The sequence below is a fragment of the Stegodyphus dumicola genome, chromosome 2 (assembly GCF_044657685.1).
Source record: "Stegodyphus dumicola isolate Sdum_Otavi_A_Nest chromosome 2, ASM4465768v1".
In the NCBI taxonomy this organism is placed as follows: Eukaryota; Metazoa; Arthropoda; class Arachnida; order Araneae; family Eresidae; genus Stegodyphus; species Stegodyphus dumicola.
This window is the reverse complement of record NC_140769.1, coordinates 191,587,285-191,605,416: the sequence shown is the minus strand read 5'-3', so window position 1 is coordinate 191,605,416 and position 18,132 is coordinate 191,587,285. Positions and strand designations below refer to the sequence as shown.

The following is an 18,132-nucleotide window of genomic DNA, read 5'->3' as shown; positions in this document are numbered from 1 at the left end:
GCTGTAATTGTTTCGTCAAAGGAGCAGCCAATCCGTTTTTAGATTTAGGAAGCTGTAGTGGAAGAGACCGGCCGCGGACCACCAAACAGTCACCATAATTTTCTTTTGGTGCAAATTTGGCTTTGAAAAGTGTGGTGGTGTCACCAGTTGTTAGACAGAATCCACTTGTCATCGCACATAACAATTCGATCAAGAAAAGGATAGTTTTTGTTGCGGAGAAGAAGAGCAGGTGACACTTCAAAACGGCGACTTTTTTTATTTTCGCTCAATTCGTGAGGCACCCACTTATCAAGCTTCTTTGACTTTCCTATACGATTCAAGTGATTAGAAATCATTGTTTTCCTTATGCTAAGCTCCTCCGCAAGCTCTCGAACAGTTGTGCACGGGTTTGTTTCAACTTAAGTCTTCAAATCATCATCATCAACAGCTGAAAAGCATCCACCACGCTCTTGATCTTCCAGGTCAAATTCTCTATGACGAAACTTCTGGTATCACAATTGAACTATAGATTCATTAACACTTTTCTCGCCCCATACTTCGTTGACATTTCGAGCCATTTGTGTTGTGCTGTGGCCTAGCTTGTACTCATTAGAATAAATTTGTAGAAAATCTCGTTTTAACATCTAAACAAAAACACCTAGTAAATATTTGGGAACAAAATGATTATTATAGAAATATGGAGCGAAAATGGAGCTTTAAAAAATATATATATAAACCGGTGTAGTTCAAAATATATTTGTTAAGAAAGATAAACAATTGCAAAAACCTGCATTTTTTTCTGGACAACCCAATATTAACTAAATTTAATATAATGTATGCATTCTAACGAAAATTTTGAGACTAATTTTAAAATTATTACATAATTAGGTTAGGTAAAAATATATTTACGGGTGCCCCTCGCTGAAAATTAGCGATTTTTGGCGGTACATGGACACTGAGTTTGTGCAATTCTTTGACTTGTTATTTTGGCTTTAGCAAGTCAAAGAATTGCACAGACTTGGTATCCATGTACACATCAACCTATTTTCACTTAAAAAAATGTGAGAGTATTGCACAAACTTGGCATTGCATACTCCCTTTGTCCATGTGCACATTGATTTATTTTCACTTTAAAAGTCAAAGGAGCAGCCAATTCTACATTAGAGCCAAACAAAAAATACATAATCTCTATAAACTACATTTTAAATCAAACAATGAGATAACATAAAAAAGGAAATTCATTTTAGCACTACACAAAGGAAATATCGACTTAACTTTATTTAGAAATTTCCGTGTCTTCACTCAAACAAAATTCCTTAACAGCATAGCATACAAAAACTTTCTAAAAAAATTATCTAAAAAAAACTATCTAGAATCGGTATACTGGCATCGCCACATAAATTCACAAAAATAAGAGTAAAAAATATTCTCCGTAATGCCAGTATCCTTCGACGTTTGACCATACACATTTCCTTTGTACAAACAGAACACTTATAATTACTACTAACAGGGTTTGTACGATCCTTAAAAGTCTTTAGATTTTTGGAATCGATTTTTAGTCCTTTAAAGTCCTTAGGTTTTTTGGAATCGATTTTTGGTCCGTAAAGTCCTTAATTTCAGCCAAAATCAGCAGAAGGTCCTTAATTTTAATCATGTGAGATTTCTGTCTTGTTTTTACGATGGCTGTTTTGAGTGTGAATTATCATTATGCAGGAATATTTTTGACAATTCAATGACAAATATGATTATCTTTTGAATGGGTTCAGGAGTTATAAATTGTTCCTATTTCTAATGTAGAGGGTGGGATACTGGAGTTTCTGAGCAAGGATTCAAACATAAGCATTTCAAAATTATTTCATTTTTTTCTAACGAAGAGCATTTAAACAACTTTCTGCTTCTGGGGATGTGAATTCTTTTATTAAATGACTCTAAATTTGGCAACTTATCAACAGTTTGGCGATTTTAAGATTAATTTCTATAGAAAATTTTTAATTTGAAGATCTGGGAATTTTTCAACGATTTTTTTTGAAACATTATAACATTGATAAATTTAAATAAAATAATGGTAATATATTTAAATTACATTTAAGGAATAACATTAAAATAAAACATTTTTATTTTCTTTTGCTGTCATATTATAAAGTGGCATTACTTTCCATTTTGGTTACTTATTATATAGTATTTTGAATATGAAAAATAAACGAGGTAATAAATGCTATAAAGCACAGTTTACAAAACAATTCATAGCAAAAGCAAAATAGATATATAATTAATTCAAAATGTTTTCCTTTTAATTTTTTAATGGTAAGAATTTTCCCCATGTAATTGTCTCAGAATTATCAGAATATGTATCAGTTTTCTATAAAATTAGTTTTCCACTGATTTTTTTTTTTTTTTCCAAAATATTTCTAGTCCTTTTTCTCTTGTAGAATTGGTAGGGCTAATTTTTCTTTAGGATTTTACACATTGCAACTTGGAAAGTTTAGAAGGATTTGAAGGCAAGATTTACAGACCCATTATTCTAGAAGGCTCCAGAAAAAATGACAGAATGAAAATGTCTTCATTGTATTAACACATACTGGATGTATTTTACAGAAAGTTTGTGATACTAGCTTCTGATACTAGAAGTCTTTTCTTAACATGTTTAACTTCCCTTTATTTTCTCAACTTTTCACTGGACACAAGTATGGAAAATATCAAAAATGTTTCTAATCTTTTTGCATGGACAGACATTTATAAAAAAGAATTTTTCTATTAATAAAGAAATTGAAATCTGACATTTTAAAAGATTTGCCTTATATATCTCAATGGATTATACATAAGGCTGATTCAAGACATTTTCCCACCTGATGCAATCTCTGTGGATCCTAAGTGTTCTGCGTGGTCTGTCCTAAATTCTAAAAGTTTTGTCATTTCTAGATTTTGTTGCTCAGTGTGTCACTAAATTCTAAAAATTCTGCCCCATCGGCCCTGAAATCAGCTCTAACTATACATCATTTCATATTTATCAGCTTTTTCTATGCATTCTAAATGCATTTGGTTTTTTAGAATAACAGAAGTCTTTAATTAATTCTAAAGTGAAGAGGAAACAAACTGAAGAAAGAAACTTAATGCATAAAGAGGAAGAAAATTATTCTTCGATGATATGTACAGTTATTATTATGCAAATTAACTAGCTGTTTATAATTTTAGCCTTTACTATAAGTTCCCCTTTCCATTTCCTCACCATAATGCAAATCAGGTAGTTTTTAAACTGAGGTTTTGCCCTCTGCTTGGATGTTGCATTAGTTTCTGCCAGCTCTGATAATTTGTAATTATTCATCTTTGCATAATTGCCGCTAACATTTGAATTTGTTATGATGATAGAGTTACCAAACCAGCTTAGATTAAAATTAGATTGTGTAGTCTTTGACTAATAGTCTACATTTTTAGTTTGAATTTGACTGTTCCTCTTTAATTGCATCACCACAAGCTGTAGTTGATTTTGTTAACATAGGAACGTGCCTGTATGTTCTAAGTTCTTTTTAAATAAAAGGTTTATTGAAACCTGTATGTGACTTTGTAGTTACTTTCAGACATAGCGATAATTTGCTTCATGTCTATAAGAGGTTTTGGGCTATTTAACTTTTACAAGATCAAGCAAAACCTCATTATGTACACTGTTAAGAGACTGGCAAATTAAGAGATAAAGCACACTGAACTAGTGGGAACATTGGTTTGTGTATTGAAACAGATTTTTAATTGTTAGGAAAGATGTTTAAAGAGAAGAAAATCCATATAAATTAAGCCAAAATGTCTGGGAAGGCTTCAAATCAAAAAGATGCATAAATATTTTGTTATGTGTTATTGCTACAAAACATAAATATTATTGGTACTATTCGGTTTTGAGGGCCGTAAAAAATCGCCAAACTATTGTTGATGCCAGTGCTGCCAAAAATAATTGTGGCAACCCTAATGCAAGAAAGGAATAATAATAATAGTAAATAATGATAATAGTAAATAACTATTTAAGATTGATGTTTTAATTTAGATGAAAGGTTAATTTCATATAACACATTTTTATTATTATAATTTATATAAAAAAGGCTAAACATGACTGAATGGAATCATAAGAGTAAATAACTATTTCAGATCATTATTATAATTTATATAAAATTGCTAAACATGACTCAATGGATGCCTGCATCGCTGTTTCACTTCCGAGTTACCGCTAAAGCATACTTTCCTCTTGTTGGTTATTCAGATATAATTTTCTATAATGAATGATACCTTTTCTTTGAAAAAATTATTGGTAAAGTTCAGAATCGCAATCTTATTTGTTTGCCGCTTTTTACAAGGGTAAAAACAATTGGATTTTTGTCAATTTTCCTTTACTTTAAGTGTATAGTCAATTTGTCAATTTTCCTTTACTTTAAGTGTATTCCTTTACTTTAAGTGTAAAATAGGTCGATGTGTACATAGATAAAGTCAAGGGTGTGCGAAGTGCCATTTTTGTGTAATTCTGCGATTTTTTTTTAAAGTGAAAATAGGTCGATGCGTACATGGATATCGAGTATGTGCAGTTTTTAAAAACGTGCCAAGCAGTGGGTGATTCTGCACTTTACCCAAAATTCTATTGCAGACTTTATGTCACAGGTAATTCCCAAATTGTTAATTCCATAGGATATCAAAAAAGTATTTAAAAATTAAACTAGTATTTCAATGCCGTCGTAAAAAATATAGAACTATATAAACTTACGCAATCTGAAATCAGCCAGTACGCTGGATGGGTGCTTTTGCGCATACATTTTCGCTGCAATTTTTTTACGGTCCTCAAAACGGAATAGTACCATATTATTTTGTAGCTTTTAATACGGAATTACCCTAATACTGTTTAAGAATCAATGTTATTACATTGATTTAAAACTGACAAAGTAAAATTACATGCATTTTAAACTGTGAAATGTTATTAGGTTATGATTTTAATAGTGCTTTTTCAACAAATGTTTTTAAAAAATAAATAAAATTTAATAGTGGTCATGTAAATATATAACCACCTACCTTTAAAAGTCTCTGCATATTAAAGCAAGTTTTATTACCTTTCATTAATCCTTACTGTGGTCAGAAGATATAGCACAAAAATGTAAAAATTAATGTAAAACTTATCCTTTGCATCTAGTGAGACTTCAAATAATACAAACCAACTTATCGCCTCTGGTGCATTAGTGACTTATTGGAACCTTAAAATATATTAACTAGGTTACAATGACAGGAACTCTACATGAAGCTATAAACCCTAACTGCGTCAGACAGATGGAGCACAACCAGGGGCGTAGCTAGAGGGGGGCAAAGGGGGGCACCTGTTCGTGGGCGCAGAATCCAATGGGCGCCAAACTGATGTTACGACATTTTAGAATTAAATGATTTCCATCCTTGGCAAGCAGTAGAGGGTGCGAAATCTTCAGTTGTCCCTGGGCGCTGAAAACCCTAGCTACGACTCTGAGCACAACTAACTTTCAAAACTTGCCAACCTCCAAACTAATCAGGCTTTCAGGTTTGTTCTGATTAACAGATCTCTCTCTAGGCAAGCAGCAGCACTGGCAACAGCCAATCTTTTGTTGCAAATTATGCTGATTATGATTTTATTTCTCATTTTAACCTATGCCATTTGACATAAAATCTACCTGCTATTTACTAAACCTCTAGACTAAGTACGTGGCAAAATGACACATAAAAAATAGAATCAACATAAAGCTGACTGTTAGTAAAACGTAAATAAAATGTCCCTAATCTTCTTTCAAACTAGTATTACTTATTTCAAACTATCTTCAAACTACGTCCAACTATTCATTCATTCATTATCCCTATTGCCGGGATATTGCAGTTGAGATGCAACGTGTACAGCTCAGTGATACTTAATCCCAAAGGGCACATGACAATGATATATCTGGAACTGGGTAGGAGTCGGAAGTGGAAAGAAGGAGGTGACTACAGGGCATCACAGGAAAAGAAAACGACAGACTAAAACCAAAGACCAGGAGAAGCGTTGACCTAATGGAAAATCTGACACGAAAAATTGTTCATGACGGGTAGGTGGGAAATAAAACATAAAACCATGGAACATTTTTTTAAATACAAGACACTGCAAGATAGAATAAATAAAAAATACAATACACAGTAAATAAAATAAAAATATAATATAAAACTAAGAACCTATGTACATATATACAGTGATGTTGCACAAACGATTTGACTAAATACAACTATTATATGTGTAAAATATTTAATGTTACCTGATAAATTTTATAAAGTGGATTTTATTCTCAAATTTATTTTATAGTTATGTTTATTAAGAATGTGTCCTACTTACTGATCTATTTTATTATTAGAGGGCTATTACAAAAACGGAGTTGAGACATAAGTTGATTGAATTTTAATTGAATTTATTCAGCTCCCATTTTCTGATAGGTCCTTGATTTTTTTTTTTTCATTAATGGTTCTTAAAAGTCCTTAATTTCCATGTGCAGAAATGCGTATGAATCCTGTACTAAGTAAACCTTCATTTACACACCAGTCAATTAATGCTTTTTTCCCTTTCATTCCAAATCGTACAGAAATTAATCTTACTACATTCAGCTATTTTACCATGTAAATCACAAAATAGCAACATACTTCCCAACCAACATCCAACACACAAACAAGCCTTTACAAATCTTGGTAAAAGTATATTTATAAGTACCCCTTGGCGATTTTTGGCAGTACATGGATACTGAGTTTGTGCAATTCTTTGACTTGTTATTTTGGCTTGCGTAGCAGCGATTTTTGCTCCAAAAATTGCTGCTATACAACCTATTTTCACTTAAAAAAACATCCCAGAGTTGAACAAACTTGGCTTTGTGCACTCCCTTGGCTTTAGCCATGTACACATCAATCTATTTTCACTTAGAAAAACATCAGAGCATTGCACAAACTAGGCATTGTGCACTCCCTTGACATTGTCCATGTACACATCAAACTACGAGGGCTATCCAGAAAGTAGATTACGTTTTGGAATAAAAAAATAAACAAAGTATAGGAAACAAATTTTATTATATACAGATGAAAGCCACACTCAAATACTACTTTTCTACATAGTCACCATACAAATTAAGGCATTTATCGTAGCGATGTACGAGCTTGGAAATTCCTTCGTCGAAAAATTCGGCCGCCTGCGCCTTCAACCACTTCGTTACCTCTTCTTGCAGCTGTGCGTCGTCATCAAAACGCTGCATAGCCAGCCACTTCTTCATTGCTGGGAATAGGTGGAAGTCGCTCGGTGCCAGGTCGGGACTGTACGGCGGATGAGGAAACAACTCCCACTTAAAAGATTCAAGAACTTTACGAGTGACGTTTGCCGTGTGGGGCCGGGCGTTGTCGTGAATCAGCAAGATGTTAGAGCTCATCATTCCTCTGCGCTTGTTTTGAATTGCTCTTCTGAGTTTTTGGAGAGTTTGGCAATACCTTTGAGAGTTTATTGTAGTGCCTCTTTCCAGGAAGTCCACCAAAATTACACCTTTTCTGTCCCAAAAAACAGTCGCCATCATCTTCCTTGCCGACATTGTTTGCATGCATTTCTTGGGTTTTTGGGGAGAACTTGTGTGCTCCCACTGCATTGATTGCAATTTCGTTTCACAGTTCACATATTTCACCCATGTTTCGTCACCAGTAACGATGCGATCGAGTAAAGAGTCACCATCCTTATGGTAAGCGTCCAAAAAGTTCAACGCTGCAGCCATTCGCTGATTTTTGTGGTCCTCTGTCAAGATTTTTGGAATCCATCTTGCACAAAACTTGTGGTAACCAAGCTTTTCGCTGATGATTTCGTGCAACAAACTTCGTGAAATTTGTGGAAAACTCAAAGAAAGTTCCGTTATTGTGAAATTTCGATTTTCACGGACTTTAGCATCGACTTTTTCGAGAAGTTCGGCGGTCACTATGCTGGGTCTCCCACTTCGATCTTCGTCGTGAACATCGGTTCGGCCATTTTGAAATCTTATGACCCACTGACGCACTCCACCTTCAGTGATAATGTTGTCCCCATACACTTCACGAAGCTGCCGATAGATTTCTATCGGTTTACAGTTTTTTGCAGTCAGAAACCTTATTACTGAGCGCACCTCGCAGCTCGCGGGATTTTCAATTAACGCAGACATTTCAAACCGTCACAGTATCTGAACGGAGCACAGCACGAACCTCTCACTAGCACGGCTAGATGCAGACTGAGCTGCGCAACGCTCTGACCCCAAGATGGCCGCGCTAGCCCCGCCCCTAGCGGACACAGACGGAAACGTAATCTACTTCCTGGATGGCCCTCGTATATTTACTTAAAAAGTCAAAGGAGCAGCCAACAAAAAAATATATAATCTCAATCATTTTAAATCAAACAATGAAATAACATAAAAAAGGAAATTCTTCTTTGCACTACACGAAGGAAATATCCACTTACCTTATTTACGAATTAACATGTCTTCAGTCAAACAAATTTGCTTAACAGCATCCAAAATCTTCCTAAAAGTATCTGAACTAGAATCTGTATACTGGCGGCGGCACATAAATTCACAAAATAAGAGTAAAAAATATCCTCCATAGCGCCGTATTATTAGACCATACGCATTTCCTTCCTACAAACAGGACACTTAATAATGGCTACTAAGTAAACCTTCATTTATGCACCAGTCAGGAAATGCCTTTTTTCTCGTTTCTTTCCAAATCGTACAGAAACTTCAATTAATCTTACCACATTCAGTCATTTTACTGTCGTTTTCCTTATGTAATATGTATAGAGCCAGCTTCCCTTGGAAAGTCCTCCATAAAGGCATCCATCCTATTAGGCAGATAGCCCTAGTTTGCTTTGCCATAATCTAATAAACCAAACCAATTTTGTCTCCACTCTTATTAACATTTACTCTAGGAACATGATAAATTTCTGGGCAGTCAGGCAGTTGTGAAAGTAAAATATCCTTTCAAGTAAAATATCCTTTCAAATCGTTGGGTGAACCAAATGTAGTTTTATGAAGTTCCTTTTTTCTTATCAAAATGCTCAGTTACTCTTGAAATGTCCGGTTCAGAACAATATTTTTTTCAAACTGAGAAGGAAAACAATTCTGTATTGACTACCACTGTAGATTCACTAGGAAATCTTACAATTCTATTCAGTGCAAAATGAAAATAAAGTTTCCATGCAAGGTGTTAGGTTTCCATTCAGGAATAAATTTATGGAACTGGAAAATGCTATGTAGCTTGCTGAATTCCAGGATATAAACTTATCCTGATATTCTGAAAAGCTTGTGAATATTCAGGAAAAATTTACGAGTCTTTCTAGTATATATTGGTTTAAATGTTATGCTTTAATTGATATGTCAGTATATTTTGTACAGATTTAATTAAATACTTTTGCATTAATGACTAACTGCAGTGTTATTTGTTAGCATCTGCATTAGCATAATTCAGTTCTGATTTTATTTATTCAAAATCTTATAGAAGTTTAATTACATTAAACATGAAATAAGGCCTAACTTTTGGATTAAGAAATACATACATGTCTAAAATACACCAATTAGAATATTTATTAAAGTATCTTCTTCAATTAAAGAAACTATGATGAATATGAAACTGGCATTTTTATACAAAAGGTCTGCATATATATGAATATTTTGATAGATTCAAATTTTGCCGGTGAATGGTACGTAACCATTTCTTGTACATAAAAATCCAGTTTTGGAAATAAAAACAAGTCCATTTTTTCAGCATTGGAGTAATTTTCTTTGCAATGAGGTACACAGCAAGTATATACCATTCGTTAGCAGATTATCAGTAACTACTGAATAAAATAATTTTCAATCCTTTACAAATATCTATGCAGTATGCAAATATCATGCTACATCTAAAAGCATGTGGTACCACAAGTTTGTTATGTCTACTAGTTCCTTTGCTGGTGACATTGCTCATAGCGGATAGAAGGCCTTGTTTGTTCATTGTTGACAGTTTAACCCCTGGGTGTAAATAATCAGATAGTACTTTTTTCCTCCCAAAATATCTGTGCTAGTATTTTTTGTAAGCTGCATTTGTGCTATCAAAGCTGAATTTTCTCTAAGCCATAGAGTTTACATAAATGTAATAAAATTCATCATCAGAGAAGTAGGATTTAATTGTAATAACAAAAATTAAAACTAGGCAAAAAAGCAATGTTAGTTTGGTATAGATTTTGACTGTTAGGTTACTTAATTTTTTTTTTTGGGGGGGGGGATATTTTGGTATTATTGCAATCATTCTGGTAGAAGTTGCCAAACTGTGGCAATCATGCCCATAACAGTTTTACAAGTAACGAAATCAATAACTGTAAGTTTGATAAAGCAATGCTGCCATTTTCATACATGTTGTGTTGATTGCATTGGAAACTGTAAAGGCAAATTGCCATATTTTTGGTCTTCAGCTGAATTTTGAAATCTGCACTTTTGGATTTGCCAGCAAAGAAAGTAACTTCTGTGAAAGAATATAATATTTGCTGCAAGGGCAGGAATATACAGATTCACATTTCATGATTTTATATTTTGGAAATGCAGCTTGAAAAAGGTGTAACAAACACATCAATATTCAAAGCAGTAATTGATTTGAAAATAAGCTGCCATTTACTACAGTAGTCAGATTTATTTACTGCTGGAATAAAGAAATAACAAATGTTAAATTTTGCTTAGAAGAGTTAGAAGACCAGTAAGATTTTGGTAGATTGGAAGAAATATGTGGGAGATACCATTTGCAGCTAGTTTTATGAATTGTTTTAAAGCTGTCATATTGAATTAAAATTTGTACCTAATAACATGTATGACATGAAATAAATAACGTTTTCTGATTTGAAATTAGCATTCTTTTTCTTTTAAAAAAATCGCCAAATTGCACTAAGGTGGTTATTATACCAAAGTACCTTTTTTTTTTAAAATCTAATTTAAAATTTTGTGTCACTTTTCCAATTTTGATATGAAATATTGAAAATAGAAAGATATTTGGTACTTGCATGTTAACATTAGTAGAAACTGCCAAATCTTCAAAATGCACCAAACTTTGAAAACAAAGCACATAATAATTCTTCAGTTTAACAAACATCATCGTCTTACAAGGCTTTTATGCTGGATTTCAAGTTCCCTTGCAGTAGATGAAATTGTAGTAAAATTTCTCCAGTATTTTGCCTTAAATTTGCAAAAGGAAAAATTGCTTTGAATATGTTCTTAAAATGATTGCCACAAAATTTCTACCAAGACCAAAAAAATAAATAATAATAATAATAATAATAAAAATAAATAAATAAAAAAAAATAAAATAAAAAAATAAAAAAAAAATAAAAATAAAAATAAAATGAATAAAACCGATCCACTTTAAGGAAATAAAATTGATTTTAGAATAAATACTTAATTACAACATAAAATGGAATGCATGTTATAAAATAATTTGTTGCTGTCATCAGTTATTCTTTTCTGTAAAAAAGTGCCAAACTGCACCAAGATTGCACTAATATAAGGGCGAGTCAAATGAAAGTGAGCCAACCCCTCCTCAGCAAGAATGGTTCGGTCCATCATTTGTGGCGCATGCGCGTAGCACAGAGACAGCCTTCATTTACGAAAGTGGCGCAAAAGTGTGAGGTTAAAGTTCTTTAAGGCGCTCTTACACTGGGTTGAAGACGGTAGCGTGACATAATGGACGCTCCAAAAGAGGAACAGCGCGGTGTGGTCAGGTTTTTGACAGCTGAAGGTGTTTCCCAACATGAAATTAGTCGCCGTATGACTGCTGTGTACGGTGAACATTGCATCGCATTGGCCACTGTGAAGCATTGGAGCAAACGGTTCAGAGAAGGACGTGAAAGTTGCAAAGACGATCCAAGACCGGGCCAAAGCCACCTTGCAATCAGCCCCGACACAATTGCACAGGTTGATGAGCTGATTAGACAAGAACGGAGGATAAGCATCGATAAACTGGCAGAGCGTGTGAACATCAGTCACGGTTCGGTTCACATCATAATTTCATGATCATCTCGGTTATCGGCTTTTGTGTGCTCAATGGATGCCCAAGATTTTGAACGACCGCCAGAAGACAGAGAGGTTCGGTGCTGCTTTGACTCATCTCATCCGGTATCACAATGAGGGTGACGACTTCTTGTCTGCAATTGTGCCCGGAGACGAATCATGGTGCCACCACTACGAACCTGAAACACGCTGGCAAAGCTTACAGTGGAAACATTTGAATTCACCACCCACGAAGAAAGCAAAGGCTGTCATTTCCTCGGGAAAGGTGCTATTGACTTTTTTTTTTTTTGATCGTCAGGGGCCATTACTGATTGAATTTGCTAAACGTGGAGAGACTATCAATAGTTCGCGATATTGTGCAACGCTGGATCGGCTGCGTGTCGCAATCAAGAACAAACGACCTGGAAGATTGACGAATGGTGTGATCTTGCTACACAACAATGCTCGTCCCCACGTCGTTGATGTGGTTAAGACACAACTGGCAAAGTTCAAGTGGGACACGCTGCAACATCCTCCATACAGCCCAGATTAGTCGCCATGCGACTTTCACATTTTCGGGAAACTGCTCAAGGGTACCAGATTCGTGTCGGACGCCGCCGTGAAGGAGTCGGTTACAGACTTTTTGAATCGACAGCCCAAAGAGTTTTATGAGACGGGGATCATGCGGCTCATTTGTCAATGGGATAAATGTCTCAGTGTTCATGGAGACTGCCTTTAAATAAAGTACTCTGTTTGTCATATATTCGCATTGGCTCACTTTCATTTGACTCGCCCTTGTATATAAGTACCAAATAATTTTATCTGTCTATTTATTTATTTCTGATCCAAATGCTTTGGTGTATTTTGAATCTTTCAGAATCAAGTTTTTAAAATTTTGGAATATAATTATTTGTTATTAAATAAATATATTCCAAAATTAATAATTATTTGTTATTAAATAAATAACAAAAATTATATTTAAAAAATGAATAAATTTATTAAATTAATGAACTTCAGATATTTTTTATTTTTTATTTATTTTTTTTTTTTTTTTTTACAAAGCATATCTATAGAAAGGCATAGAGCAGAGATAAGGAGAGCTGTGAATGATGAGCATTTGAACACAATAGCAGAAAGGTAATGTAGTTAAGAACTGCTTTAAATTAAAAATAAAATGTTTTTTACTTATAACCCAGTTAATAAATAAAAAAAAATATGCCTATAAACTAGTTTATGAAATTTTGTAATTTGTGCTTATTTATATTACTTGTATTTGGTAGTATGCTAAACACTATAGTGCACACCTATAGTGCACTATAGTGCAGAACTATACAATATTTTTCAGTGTAAAGGGTGATTTTTTTATCTGTGTATCTTTATCCATTTCTCTTTTTAAACTTTCTTTAGTTAATTATAAATGTATATGATACATAAAGAGTGTAAAAACAAGCAAATTAAGTCACTTTTGGTACCCCCACAAAAGTTGTCAAAAAAACTCTTGTCTGGCTATCTTCACAGCTTATAGCTATTCATGAATAGTAATACAAGAAAGCATTTTTTGAGAAATAAGAAATTTTATGAGGCGTGGAGGAAAGACCTATGTGGCCAATACGTACTTTACAATCCATATAAATCTACGTGCACCCAAACAGCCAATGCGAAAGTGAGCCAATGCGAATATATGTGTTTATCATGCATGTGTATGAGTTGGCTATTATCACTTGTATACTTGATAATATGCTAAAAAATGGCAGTTTTACAACATGTTGAAATCAGGGGTGCGGATATATCGAGAGTACCAAAAATAATTGTGAAGAAACACAATTATTTTTGTATCACTAAAGAATCTTAAGAATTGTGGTGTTAAAAATATTTATCTAAAAGAATATGTTTGACTTTTAATACATTGTTGGTTAACATTTTTTATTCTTTTTCCTGTAATTTGTTATTTATTGAACTCTTAATTCATATAAATTATATTGTGTACTTTTTACAAAATAATATGTTCTTATAAATTATTCTGCTAAAAAAATTATAAAGGAAAGTTATTTTTCTTTTGTGTCAAGTAAATAAATAAAGAAAGAAAATGTAGGCAATCTGCATTCATTCTAATTTTTACACTTTGTCTCAGATTAAAAAAAAAATAAGGCAATTGTTTACAAATGTTGATATTTATGTTAATTTTTTAATTCCGGACAACAGTCCGCATAAAGTTCCATTCAAATTTCAAACTTATTTAGAAAAAAATGAAGGAAAGTTTTCTTTATGAGGTAAAAATTTACAATAGAGTTTCCCTTGATATTTTTGGCAATCTTTATGATGTCAAGAATGACACCAAATTGTAATGTTTTAAAGATGAATGTTTCCTAAAGCAATGTCGAAAACGTATGATGGATATCCTGCAAATCACATAGTCCTCAATATCTAAGTTAAAAAGTTACAGTCAGATTTAATTTAAGAAAAACATTGCCACATTACCAAAAAATGGCTACCATTACATAGGGTAAACAGAGTTGATTCTGGTTTACTAGAAAAGCAGTATCAGCATTGGTATTTGGTGTCAAAACAAAGGGCACCCTTTTCTACACTAGAACCCTTTATGGCAGGGATGTCAAACTCATAGGTACACTTGGGCCAAACAAACAAGGTTTAACTTTAGGTAGGCCGAAAAAAAATCAATATTCATAGAAACGTAGATTTATTTCGAATAATACAATAATAAACATATATATATATTTATATAGAAAGGAACAAGAAAAATTTAATGTTTACGTCCTGGTACTTGACATCTCTTCTCTGCTATTATCTTTCCTATTTCGGGAGAAATTTTGTTTGCAGTGATAACTTTCAACGCTGACCCAAGGTGAGCATCATTAATACGGTTTCTAATAGAAGACTTATTATCTTTCATGACTGAAAATAACTGCTCGCACCGATAAGTGCTACCAAACATGGAAATAATTTCGTATGCAAATTTTCGAGTATTTTCAAACCTGGCTGGTAAATATTTGTAAAATTCAGGCACTTCAATGAATTTTGCTTTCAAATTTGCGTTGCATTGAATCTCGATCACCTCCATTTGCATATGGCTGGGTACTGAGTCAACACTTATTGAGAAAATCGAAGAAAACAAAAAAAAAAAAAAATTTGTCTTCGAGGGAACTAAAATCATTAAACCTTGTTTCAAATTCAGTTGTTAAATTTGCAATTTTTTCTGCGTATTTTTGATACAAACAAGTATCATCTAAACTTGATTTGTTCATGCTGCACGTCGTGAAGGGCGTCAAATCTTCATTTTTAAGTTGTTTTACCCAAAGAACTAGTTGACATTTGAATGCTTTAATTATGTCAAACATGTTCGTAATGATATGATCTTTTCCTTGTAACGATAAATTTAAATCGGTTAAGTGTTTGGTTATATCAACCAAGAAAGATAAATCTTGTATCCATATTGGATCGTATAACATAAAAACTGACATATTTCTTCTTTCAAATCCCAGAATTGTTTGAGAATCTTGGAGCAAGATAACCAACGTACCTCGGTATAGTAGGACAAACCCGAATATTCAATATCTAACTCACTTAAGAAAGCAGTGAATTGACGCTGATTTAAACCTCGAGATCTTATAAAATTTATAACTTTTTTTATATATGACAAAACATTCTCCATATTTATTACTTTCGTGCATAGAACTTCTTGATGTATAATACAATGCATATGATGAATGTTTGAACAATGAATTTCACTAAGTTTTTTTCTTAGTAATGCTACGAAGCCTTTGTTTTTCTCGGTCATTGATGGAGCGCCATCTGTAGCTACAGAATTTAATTTTGCCAAAGGTAGATTGTATTTCTGCAGAAGTCCAAAAACACAAGTAAATATATCTTCTCCTGTGGTAGTACCAGGCATCGGTATTAGTTCCAGTAATTCCTCAAAAATGTTAAAATTCTCGTCACAAGAACGAAGAAATGCTGCTAATTGAGCTTTGCCACTAATGTCCGTGCTCTCGTCACAGGCAATGGAGAAACTTTTGAAACTAGATGATTTTGCTTTGATCTGATCACTTAAATTCGCGGCTAAATCAGTAACTCTTTCCGCAACTGTATTTCGAGACAATGAAATTGATTGAAAAGCCTTCACATTTCCAGGACAAACTATTTCTCCAGCTTTCATTAGGCATTCCTTGATGAAATCACCGTCAGTAAAAGGCTTGGAATGTTTAGCTATCAACTCGGACAAGGCGTAGCTTGCATGTACCGCCACTTCACTTTCTTGCAATACTAAACATGGACTGTTGCTTTTTCACTCCTAACTTGAGCTCTTTCAACTTTTCTTCTCTCATTAATCCTTCGTAATTGTTATATTTCGTATTTCACAGAAAAAATATTCTAATTCCCATTTTACTTGATATATTCTATATTCGTCAGCGATTTTTCGTTTAGTTTTACTACCACTTGGTTTTGATATAGACATACTGAATACAAAGGGCTGGAATAAACACGATTAACGTTAAAAAGTTAACAAAAATTTATTCTTTCCACAAGAGATAAATCAAAATGCTGAAATATTTCTTCAAAAATATTCTAACAATATCACAAAATGTCAAATGTTTAGCAAAAATTAATTCAAAACAGAGAAACTAATTCTATCTCACAGCGAAATCGCTACAAATCAATCACAGCATTAAGTAAACAAACAGTTCGCTAGAACTACAGCTACTACTGAGATGAGTTGTTTGTTCTCGACTTTTATAAGCTTTATAATTAATTTCTCGAATATACTTGAAACATCTATAAATATCTGGATTTTTGTGGATGGCAACAGCAATTATGAGATATTTATTTATTAGGTATTAAATGCACGCGCTGTTCTATTTTTAACCTTCCAATGCAGCTGTTTTTTCAAAAATCGTCTGCATTGCTAAACATGAAGCAAATCTAATTACAATTCTAAATAAATAAATAAATAAATAAATAAATAAATAACTATGAAATCCGTAACAATATGAATTAAGTAATAATTAATAATAAAGCAAAGTACCACCAATATATCGTACAAAACTATGATTGGAAAACTGAGACCATGAGTTCGGCCACATTCGGCTATCGGGGAATGCGTACAAGCTCCGAGTGCACGTGTCCCCCAAAAGCCGAAGGTAGCTGAACGCGAGCTACTCACACGCATTTGTAATTTAAATAGTGTGTATCTCAGCTTGCTGTGAGTAATCTAACAACACTGAATAAATTATCGTTAATTACTTAGCAGTAAACATTTCATTTTTTTCTTCGTCGATATGTTATTTTATTATTATATATTATTATTTGCCAATATATTGGCCGGGCCGCAAAAATATTTGTTGTGGGCCGCGAGTTTGACACCTTTGCTTTATGGTATTGTCATGATGATTTGGCAACCAGATGAGCCAAATAAATTTATTGGTAGATTGTTCCAATATTGAAAATTTCATTTATACATTGCTTTAAAAAATGAAAGCATTGTATAAATAACATTTAATTTAAATTAAATTCTCAACTGGTAGGAAATGATGTAAGGAGAAATTTTTCAACTTTAGGAGATTGGTAGATTTAAATATTAGCAAAAAATTCATGTGAAAGAGTAATTAATGCATGTGTGAAATCATGTAACTTAAAAAGTGCTGAAAAAATGATGCTTTTGGGCACCATGTAAGTGAAGTGAAATCAACTAAAATGTTTCCTAAATTATATTCTAGAAACATAAGTAATATATAGTTATTAAACATAATTTTGGATTTAAGTGTGTTATTAAAGCATAGTGAAATAAAAATATTTAGTTTTCTCTTTTACCTAGTTTAAATGCATTGCATAAATAACTTTTGAAAAGGGGGATTTTAGTACTTTTTAAGAGAGAGCATGGAGCAGTAAAGGTTTGAAACTGCAGTTTTAACTTCTTTAAACAGTATTTAATGGCAAAAGCTTTTAAGCTAAAATGTCTGAGCATAAGACATACAGGGTTCGTACGGTCCTTAAGAGTCCTTAAAAGTCCTTAAGTTTTTTGGAATCGATTTATGGTCCTTAAAAGTCCTTAATTTTGGCCAAAAGCGGCAGAAGGTCCTTAATTTTAATCATCTGAAATTTCTGTCTGTTTTTACGACTGTCATTT

The 18,132-nt window shown here is 33.1% G+C and overlaps 1 protein-coding gene across 4 annotated transcripts in view; it reads left to right on the top strand.

Moving 5' to 3' along the window:
- Nucleotides 1-18,132, top strand: part of LOC118200638 (uncharacterized) — a 122,982-nt gene that overhangs the window by 20,348 nt on the left and 84,502 nt on the right. For all 4 annotated transcript variants that reach the window (XM_085811592.1, XM_085811590.1, XM_085811593.1 and 1 more), the window contains one exon: nucleotides 13,053-13,127. In XM_085811592.1, coding sequence (XP_085667718.1) covers nucleotides 13,053-13,127 — 75 coding nt within the window. The remainder of the gene's footprint in view (nucleotides 1-13,052; nucleotides 13,128-18,132) is intronic.